This window comes from Pipistrellus hanaki, assembly GCF_964339955.1.
Source record: "Pipistrellus hanaki genome assembly, chromosome: 8".
In the NCBI taxonomy this organism is placed as follows: Eukaryota; Metazoa; Chordata; class Mammalia; order Chiroptera; family Vespertilionidae; genus Pipistrellus; species Pipistrellus hanaki.
Window position 1 is genome coordinate 73,226,022 of NC_140510.1, and position 10,710 is coordinate 73,236,731.

At 44.1% G+C, this 10,710-nt stretch overlaps 1 protein-coding gene across 1 annotated transcript in view; it reads left to right on the plus strand.

Annotated features, from left to right (window-relative positions):
- The window catches only part of AOX1 (aldehyde oxidase 1), a 65,038-nt gene extending 54,975 nt beyond the window's left edge, over window positions 1–10,063 (plus strand). The window contains exons 28-35 of the mRNA XM_084893173.1: window positions 540–668; window positions 1,337–1,411; window positions 3,262–3,314; window positions 4,904–5,018; window positions 6,467–6,532; window positions 7,556–7,744; window positions 8,277–8,444; window positions 9,504–10,063. Of these exons, the coding sequence (XP_084749299.1) occupies window positions 540–668; window positions 1,337–1,411; window positions 3,262–3,314; window positions 4,904–5,018; window positions 6,467–6,532; window positions 7,556–7,744; window positions 8,277–8,444; window positions 9,504–9,554 (846 nt within the window). The 3' untranslated portion in view covers window positions 9,555–10,063. The remainder of the gene's footprint in view (window positions 1–539; window positions 669–1,336; window positions 1,412–3,261; window positions 3,315–4,903; window positions 5,019–6,466; window positions 6,533–7,555; window positions 7,745–8,276; window positions 8,445–9,503) is intronic.
- Window positions 10,064–10,710: the final 647 nt, after the last annotated feature.

A 10,710-nucleotide genomic window follows, 5' to 3' on the forward strand; every position in this document is an offset into this window, starting at 1 on the left:
TAGAAACAAAGGAAGAACACAGCAGCCAGCTAAGTCCTGTGCAGGTCAGCGACCCTGGCACCGTCTCCTTTGAGATCACGTTGGTGCTGCTGCTTTAACAAGCCTCCACTGTTCTTTCTCAGAAGTGCTCCTTCCTGCAGCTTCTCCGGAAACTGGGGGGAGGGCAGCTCCCCTCTGAGAAGGTTGGCTCTTCTTCAGTTTTGCAAAGTGCAGCATCGGAGAGGCCTCAACGGTGCTGATTTCATGATGACAAAGACATAAAGCACTTCTTCCTACCGGGCATTGCTTTCGCTTCCTGATGCTATTGCACACGAGACAGTCAGAGACAAAGAACATGTGCACAGGACTTGGGGTCCAGACTCGCCATGGGTTTTTATACAGAGGAAGTTCATGCGGCTGGAAGGATTTGTGTTTCTGCCCGCTGGTCCCCAGTGGGCAAATCAGGGCTTCCCGCCAGGGCTACCCTGTGGGCACTTGCAAGGGTATGTGACTCACCAAAGTATTTGGGAAAAACAAAACCACTCTCTTCTAAAATCCAGGTGGCCAGTCGTGAGTTAAGGATGCCACTGTCCAATATCCACCTGCGGGGGACCAGCACGGAAACCATCCCCAATACGAATATCTCCGGGGGCTCCGTTACAGCAGATCTCAACGGGATGGCAGTAAAGGTAAGGGTTGTTGCTGTGCCATCCAGATCGTTAGCTCCATCAGGAACAATACGCGGGTGGCACTCGGAAGATGCTGGGAATAATTAATCCAACTCTGATCCGCTCCCCACACCCTCTTGGTGGAAAGTTCTTTCCCGTCTCCGTGGTGAAGCTCCGGGCGCTCTGAGCTGGAAATGCCGCCTTTTCTCCTCGCTCACTCCTGTCATCTCACTGGTGTTCAGGTCATTTCAATTCCACACAAAAACCGCGCTGGTCTGATGACACAGACATCTCCACCACCCTGATCTGCTACCATAGCTGCTGGGTTCAGACTACTGCCCCTGCCATGGCCACTTAGGGCTCCTCCTGGCCCCAGTTACATGCCTTCCACCTGGGTTCATGCTGCCACAGAGTAAACCTGACCAGGCTGGGCTTGAAAACAGTAGCTGGTGGCCTGGCAGCAGTTTTCCTGTGAAGCCCTGACTTCTTCACGTGGCCCCAGCCTAGGCTGTCACACGCCAGCCCACTCCTGTGAGGCCTGTCACATCACCTCTTACAGGATGAGTCTCTTCCTTCTCTGTGATCCTTGGGCCTCTCAAATAGCTTGTTTTTATACAATGCCATGAGGTGTTGATGTTGGTATGTGCGTGAAATTATGATTATAATTTTAACTAAAAAATAATCCCTAGGACGCCTGCCAAACTCTCCTAAAGCGCCTGGAGCCCATCATCAGCAAGAATCCTCGAGGCACTTGGAAGGACTGGGTGAGAAGCACTTTGCATTTTTTGTTAGAATGAAAGAGGGGGCATGAAGGAGACATGTATGAACTACATAGCAGTAGGAAGAGCATATAGCAGGTGCTGTAGTTACGTAGGGTCAGCAGAGGCCCGTGGGCTCCTGGCACGTGGAATCGTAACATAGGATGATGGAAGGACCTACATCTGGGAAAATCCTCTATCAGAGAAAAAGATGGTTTTCTACCTAGAACTCTTTTTAAGATGTTTTAATATGTTTATTATTTTTATTTTAAATATCTTTACTGATTGATGTATGATTGACATACAATAAACTGCACACATTTAAAGTGTACAATTTGTTAAGTTTGACAGATGGGTACGTATATGTAACCATTGCCATCAGTGAGAGAGTGAACATACCCATCACCCCCAAAAGATGGGCCGTGTTCCTTTGTGCTCCATTCCCACTAATCCTTTCCTCCCATGCCCAGCCCCCCCCCCTTCCCCAAACATATCGATCTGCTTTTTGTCATTGGAGATCAATTTGATTTGTGTACAGTTTTATAAAAATGAAATCATATACTCTAAACCTTTTACAGCATAGTGATTTGACATTTCTATAACTTACAAAGTGATTATCCTGATAAATTTAGTATTCATCTGACATCATTCATAGTAATTACAATACTACTGACTCTACTCCATATCAGAACTCCTACTTTAAGCAAGAATTAAGGTGTTTTCTAGATAATAGCTGTAAATCTGTTTGTTCCCCTTCTTTGGGTTCCGCTGTTCCTAAAACAGGAAGAAAACACTTCCCAGTTCTCCTTCTATAAAGCTAAACACCATGTGAACACTTATTTAAAAATAGGAAAGCAAGCCATTGGCTATATACTCAATCAATAGTTGATATGGAGTGGAAATATTTGACTGCTTCCTTTGATCTATGTATGAGGTAGTTGGAAGAGAAAACACCCATTTAAAGTCAACCAGCAAATTTTCCTGAGGAATAGGTTGTAAAGCACCAGGTGACGTGGAATGGCTATCAACAAAGACCTGGAGTGTGTGCCATGATGACAGCTCTAGCATGTCACATTAGAAGCATAGGTCTGGAGGAAATAACATTTGGGAAGTCCTACTTTGAAATGGCTTCTTCTATTCCATCAAGTTAGGACTCGCTCTATAATTCACATTTATGGGAGCGCTCGGTCCCTTTGGGGAACATTTATTCTGCCCTCTTGCCTGTGCTGCCTGGGCCTGGAAGGCTGGTTGGAGAAACGTCATCGCACTGTGGTGAGATGCAGGGCAAGAGGCTCACTTTCTGCCAGTCAGCCCACTTTCTGCTGGATGGTTGCACTTCTCCTATTTTCTTTCTCAGACTTGGATCTAACCCCCATTTTTCCATCTATTAGTCACCTGTGTGCGCTGCAAAGTCAGGAGTATGTTTGCATCAAATGATACAACTTAGCACAATATTGTCTCTCTCCTAGGACTATTATGGATACATGATTTTAAAATGAAACATGCAACCACCCATTGTTTCCTGAAATGTTCCGTGTTAATAGGCTTAGTCTTTCCAGCTGACTGAGCAAAAGTCTTTATGAGCAGACTATGTGCTGCCCAGCACAGTCCAGGCTATACGTGTAGCCTGCCTGGAATCATTGATGACAGTGACATACATTGAACAGGTGTTGGACCACAACCAGTGAACCACACGTGCTGGTGTAGATGGAGGATGCCGATGGGAATAAATTGATGTTGGTTCTTCCTAGTTATTACCAGTGAGAGCTTTATTTAACATACTGAAGGTAACATGGGAGTTTCCAGTGATTCTGATTGAAAAAACCTCATTGTGTCCCAACACTCTTCTTCCCCAGGCACAGGCGGCTTTCAACGAAAGCATCAGCCTCTCGGCCACCGGATACTTCAGGTAACCGTCCTTTCTGTCTCGGCTCTGGAAAGCAGCAGGGGCATCTGGAGGAAGCAGTTCGCTTCTGTTTGCAGCTGTGGCACCAACTGTATCTCCTAGTGGCCCACTGTAATAAAGAATGTTTAGCTGCCACTTCTTCCAAATGCCCAGAAAGGCTGTTGTTGGGGAAAATAGGCCTGGAAATAAAATATAGCTGAATCAATGATTCGGATCCTACTGGGTAGTTCTAGAGCAGCGGTTCTCAACCTTCCTAATGCCGAGACCCTTTAATACAGCTCCTCATGTTGTGGTAACCCCCAACCATAAAATTATTTTCGTTGCTACTTCATAATTGTAATTTTGCACTGTAATGAATCATAATGTGAATATTTGTGTTTTCTGATGGTCTTAGGCTCTATAGCAGTGGTTCTCAACCTGTGGGTTGCTAGCAGGGTCACCTAAGACCATCGGAAAACACAGATATTTACATTACGATTCATAACAATAGCAAAATTACAGTTATGAAGAAGCAACAAAAATAATTGTATGGTTGGGGGTCACCACAACATGAGGAGCTATATTAAAGGGTCGTGGCATTAGGAAGGTTGAGAACCATGCTCTAGGGTTCTCTGGGGGTAATGAAGGGCACTGACAGGAACCTACAGCAGTGGCTGACCTTTTGTTGAAATCTCAGTGTATTCCTTAAGTTCAAAAACAAAAGTGAAAAAAGTGCAAATCAAAGCCACAATAAGATAAACAGCATTGATGCTTTCCAGCTTGGCAAAAGATCAGATGTGATAATAACTTTGTGTTATCAAGATGTGGGGAAAGTGGAACTCACATGCTTTGGAAAAACAATTTATCTGATTATTCAAATGGAAAGTGGAAGCCATCAGAGAGCAGGCTGGCCTGATTTGGACGCCTGGCCAGTTTTCCAGGGAGTCCCAGGCCCTGTCTGGCTATGGAGGCTGAGCATGGAAGCATCTGTAATGGCCACCTCCAGGTTGGGGAAGCAGGAGAAAGGGGTAGGAAGTCCTGGAAAGCTGCTGGCTCTTCCTCTCTTCCACCAGCCATTCACTTGGTGTCCTAGAAGATGGGTTGAAGGTGGACATGTATTTGGTGTCCTAGAAGATGGGTTGATGGTGGGAGATGGGAGTAGTCTCAAAGCAAGAGAGAGATAGCCGAGGTGCCTTATCCTTCACACAGGAGGCTAATTCCTGGGGCCAGAAAGACAAATAAACAGGTCAGTGTGAACCTTTGAAGTAGTGTGTTGTGTAAGAAGCAGGTAGAATTCTCCAATCTGATGACAGTAGGATTATCTGAGCCAATATTAGCACAAAGCAATGGGGTGGATAATCATACTTCAGCAGTTAACTTCCAGGCCTTCGGAGTCATTGGTAGGGAAAAATTGTATGTTTCAAATTTGGAGTCATTGGTAGGGAAAAATTGGCAAAACAAATTTAATTAGGAGGAAGTAAATATTGATTTATTCAACATATTTATTGCATGTATGTGTGGGCACATCATTGCACATGCTATTCATCTGGTTGGGCATACAAATCGAGCTCAGCTCTAATTACAACATTCCTCAAGCATTCTCTTTCCTTCAGGGGTTATGAATCCGACATAAACTGGGAGACAGGCGAAGGCCATCCCTTCGAATACTTCGTTTACGGAGCCGCCTGCTCCGAGGTTGAAATAGACTGCCTGACAGGTGCTTATAAGGTCAGTACCGATGGGGAGCGTCTCAGGGCTGCAAGCTGGATGCACCTCAGTCCCACATACCCCTCTTCCAAGCACCAAAAAGCACCAGGAATTTGGCCTGAAGACAATTCTCTGTATTATCAGAGGAAATTAGAAGCTCAGCATTTCCCTTGGTGCTATGATTGCTCCCATGGAAAACAACCAGTGGCCTCTCTTCTTTACTTCTCTGGCCTTTTTACTGGACTAAGGAAAGAAGCCACTTCAAGGGACTTCCATGTAGACTGTGAGGACAGCTGGCAATGGTGGCCACGTTGGTGAAATGACATCATATGACATTCTTGAAGGATTTCATAAACACCCCTAATCTGCTGACAAGACAGAAGCCACAGTCTTTTATAGCCAAATATTGGGGTGGCATACGATTCCTTCTGCCATATCCTATTGGTCACGTAAACCCATCCTGGTAAAATGTCAGAAGGAACCACAGAAGGCTTCATCCTTATGATGCCAAGGTGTGGGGGTCATTTAGGGCCATCTTGGAGGCTGGCAACCACAACCTAAAGCCACTCTTTGAAAATAAAGCTTTGAAAATAAGTTCACAGCTTTGAAAATAAAGCTTCACTCACACGGCAGACTTGAGAGTACCCACCTCCCCTCCAATGTGGGCCACGGGTCTCATGGATGGCCAGCCTTACTGACTGATGTCAAGAGAACTTGACACTTCATTCTGTCTTTATATAAGAGAGATGAGGGCCTGATGTTTTATTATAGCGGGACATTCCAGATCACTCTGATTTTCATAAGAAAAATGTCAGCTGAAAGTCCCTCTTCAAATAAGGACACTCTTGGGTTTCCTTCATCCAGTTAATAGTTATGAGCAGAATCTGTTAGCCATTATGAAACCACCATGTCCCATCAGAGGCGGTGCAGGCTCGCCGGAGAGCCAAGGTGTGCCAGCAGCCCGGCTCCTCATTGGTAGGTTACTGGAGAATTTTTAGTCACCAAGTTTCAATGTTAGATTTACTGTCTCTTCAGCTCTAAAACTGAAAAATCTAGAAGAGCTTCACTCAATGGCAGACTTCTTTTTTTGCTGATGCAACCTGAGTTCTGTGATCCGGGACACAGCAAGCAGCCAGCTGGGTGTTGGGTTGTACAGTCATCACAAAGTTTCGCAACGAGGACCCTGAGGGCCATAGAGGGTTTTCTGTTTTCTGTGTCGTGTCTCGTGTCATGCACTGGCTTGAACTCGGTATGTTACATCACTCAGCTGGAACCAAAGCCAAGTCAGCATTTCCCTCTCCTGTTGTTTCCAATAAAAACAATCGGTGGTTAAGCGGGGTAAGAGTATTTATAGAACTCTGAAATTCATACATAATACACGTGGTGACATACAATGTTGCTTCTTTCTCCTGAAGTATACTGTGGTGTTCATCACAGTAAACATTCTAACTTTTTTTTTTAATTACTAGAACATCAGGACAGACATCGTCATGGATGTTGGCTGTAGTATAAATCCTGCCATTGACATAGGCCAGGTATGTTTGCCTGACTTGCCTCACTTCCTGTATGTACAAGCTAAGGTTGCTATGGGGATCTTCAGGGGAAACATATTCATTCATCCTCCTAACTTATTCATCATCTCCCTTTTCTACCCCGGAGTCAGAATCTTTCTATTCAGACAGGCCACACAACTCACATCTCCTACTGTTTAAAAAGGGAAAAAAACAAAGGTGTTTAAGGTCATGTTTGAAGAAACAAGCAGCCTGGGACGAGGAAGTGCTAAGCTTAGAGGGGACAGAACAAGCCCCACATTGGGGGTGGAGGTAAAGTAGGGTGCTCAGTGCTGAGCCTCGGCCTACAACAGGCTTAAGCTTCGAGGAGTTTGAAGCTGAGCCAGGATAACAAATGTCACATAACTGCAGCAGTAGTGATGGAGAGGCAGCCTATGTTGCCCCCAGATGATTTTTATTTAAATTTGCAGTAACTGACAAGATTGAAAAATCACAAGCTGTTTTCCATCAATATTGAAATCTCTAGCCCAGCTAAGAGCTTGAGCATTGCAAAGCTGTTTGGGAAGCTTGAAGAACACAGTTAAAACCTTCGATGGTACAAGTGGGGAAACTGAGTCCAGAGGTGTGAGGCCGGCCAGCTCATGAGCGAGGACATTAGGAGGGGTGATTTGGTTCCAGGGGCCCGAGAGCCTTCCCTACTGGGCTGGGACCTGAGGACCCGTCAGTCAGAATTTCATCTGGAAGAAAACACGAGGGTGTTGGAGCTCCAGGCTTCCGGAAGCCTCTTCCAGGGCCCGTGACATGCTAAGGTCAGGCTGAGATTTGAACTCAAGGCCTTTGACATTGAACTTAGCGCTCATACGGTGTTTAAAAGGCTTTTAGGCAAATTTTTACATAAACTTTATAGACATTTTCCAAGACATACTGAATACCCCCTCTTGCACTGTATTTTTAAAATTCAGGCAAACAGCATGAAGCTGAAATGCTACTGTTGACTGTATTTTCTCATACATGGAAATTCTAATCTTTTATTTTTTTTGGCCTCAGATTGAAGGTGCATTTATTCAAGGCATGGGACTCTACACAATCGAGGAATTGAATTATTCTCCTCAGGGTGTCCTGTACACTCGTGGTCCGGACCAATACAAAATCCCCACCATCTGTGACATCCCCACAGAGTTTCACGTTTCTTTTTTGCCTCCATCTCAATACTCAAATACCCTGTATTCATCTAAGGTAAGTTATGCTCCATGAATAAATGCATGTTGATGAGATACTCGTGCAGGGAGGAAAGGGCTGCATTCATCTTTTGGTTATTTGGAGTTCTTACCAAGATTGCAGAGAAAAGGCCTTATTAAACATTTAAATTATAAAATCATTTAACATTATAATTTTTTTTTAATACTCCAAATCTTGGAGCCTAATGCAAACTACTATTGCCATTAGGTTGCATCTGAATTGTCACCTTGCAATACTCATTTTCATGCCTCTATCTCCTTACTCCACTTGGGATCATTTCCTTAGACTGGAATCCTAAGAATGGGAATAGTAGGATTAAATAGTAAATTGCTTTTTTTAAAGGGAAAAGTTACATATTTAATATTTTATATCTTATACGTGCACACATGTACCTGGAGAGAGAGAAGGGAGGGAGGGAGATAGGGAAAGAGATAGAGATAGAGATAGAGATAGAGATAGAGAGAGAGAGAGAGAGAGAGAGAGAGAGAGAGAGAGAGAGAATGAATCTGGTTTACTTGTCCCCTTGCAGGGCCTGGGAGAGTCTAGCATCTTCCTGGGCTGCTCAGTGTTCTTCGCCATCCATGACGCAGTGAGTGCAGCACGACAGGAGAGAGGCCTGCGTGAACCGCTGAGGCTCAATAGCCCACTGACCCCAGAGAAGATTCGAATGGCCTGTGAAGATAAGTTCACAAAAATGGTATGCTCTGCTCATTAAATTCTGAATTTTTGTCCCCTGTCCTGTGGTCAAATGTTATTAGCCCACCATGGCGGTTTTTCGTGGAAGAAAAGGTGACAAGAATCCCAAGGGCACTTGAGCAGAAGAGCAGCATGGCCTTGAAGTGCATTTTCCGTCAGCCTGGCCCTGTTACCAGGAAGGGGACCCAGGCTTGAGCGGGACTGCCTGGGGCCAGCTGCTGGTGTGTGAGTTCTTGACTTCGTGCAGGAAAGATTTCACATCACGAGTCTTGAAGCTCAGTTCTGTACTTCTTGAAAAAAGGAGGTTTCTGTTTTATCATCAATTACATTCCTCCCTTGTTTTTTTGTTTTGTTTTGTTTTGTTTGTTTGTTTGTTTTTCCATAACACATTGGTCCAGGATAGAAGTTCAGGAGCTGTGCCCTGAGCCTCAGAAAGCAGGCCAAGACTATGGGCCACTCCAGCAGTCAGTCTATCTCAGTCCACTCCTCCCAGGCACTGGGAGCGTACAATTCCTGATCTGAATTGCACACACTCAACAGGCCCTTTCCCAGCCCTCAGTAGCAGGAATCCTGCCTACATCCACAGCCCTGCTAGGCAAATATTTGAGCTCTCCTTGGTCAATTTCAGTGATAGGATTTTTAATTGTGGGAGGAATTCCTAGTGACCTCTCAACTATAAACAAGTTATTCCTTGTTTATTTCTGTATTGATGGGAGATCCCCCATATCTCCTCACATGCTGGCTCTTTGTGGCACCCCTTACTTACTGGTATAGCTCTTCCTAACCCCATAATACACTTCTTCTCTCTGGAGAAACACAGACCAATTCCACTTTTCATTTGTCCCTCTTCAAAATGGGATGAAAACTCCCATAGTTGCTCTGTCCCACCTGACCGAGTCCTCGCCTGGATTCCTCCTCATTTCTCATGCTACCATTGCCAGACTTCTCATTGTCCTGGTTACCCTTGGGATGGTCTTTATCCTATTTTATATTCTGCTGTATTTCACTTGTCACAAATGTTTTCCAAATGCAAATGTACACATTTGTCCTTTTATTCTAGATTCCAAGAGACAAACCTGGATCCTATGTTCCTTGGAATATACCCATATGATCAACACCAAGTTCGGAAGAAAATCGGGTGACTCTTCCAATATAGCAATCTACCCAGTTTCTATGCTCTAAGATGCTCGGTCTGAAAGACAAATCTCCACCATTCAGAAATCATTTCACAGAGTATTGCTTTTATATGACGCTGACTTTAAACGTTCCATTTAGATTTTGATAGATATGCTTAAGCAATTTAGAAATCATATTTTAATGGTGTAAACACTAGCTGGCTTCCTCCAGAAGAAATTCCTCATCACTCTGCCCCTTAAGCCTTCTGGTTGAATGGAATAGAAGGTGATGACTTGAATGTGATTCACATCTGGCTTGTATCCAACTGAAATAACACTGTCTAGTGAAAGGAAGTTTTCTAAATGATTTTATTAGCAGTATGCACTGTAAAAGGATATTCACTTTTTACTTTATATGCTTTATATATTTTAGTTTTAAAAAACATGCATGAATTTTGTCATTTAGAGCAAATTAATAAACAAACCCATTTAACACCTATAGAAATAGCATCTGAATTCATTACATCTACATGGTTTAGTTCCAATTCATTGACTAAAGGTCTTTGTTGCTGACTGCAGGAAATTTTACTCCAGGGGGTCACCTTCAGGGCAGGGAGAAGTGTGCATTGTGTAAGAATGAGATTGAGTTGAAATTTCAAATTGGTTGAAGGGAGGAGGAAACTGGAGTTAGCAGAGGAAGGTGGAGACATGAGAGGGTTGAGCGCATAGAGACAGGATGTGACTGGAGGAACACACTCAGAGAACAAGCCAAAATCACCCCCCACCTGGGAGCTTCCTCAACCAGCTGTCCGTCCTCCTGGGAGATCTCAGCAAGTCCCTCAGGTGGACACAGCAACAGTGCTTCTTATAGGACAACTGTCAGCCAATTGCTGCAGCATAACGTGTAGTCTAAGGATTCAAATGATGTTGTTTTCTTTGTGAATGAAAGAATGTAAATTTTCCATGTTATTTCTACATGTATGTAGAGAAAGAAACCATAGTAGAAAGTAAATGTTCAAGTGACCAGTGTGTGAGCTAAGGATTTGCTCTGATTGTGACAAACCCATATCAATCTGTATTTGTAGTTCTCTGGGGGGAAAGAGAGAGAGAAGAAAGACTGATAATGAGAGCAAGAGATACAGGAGAGAGAAT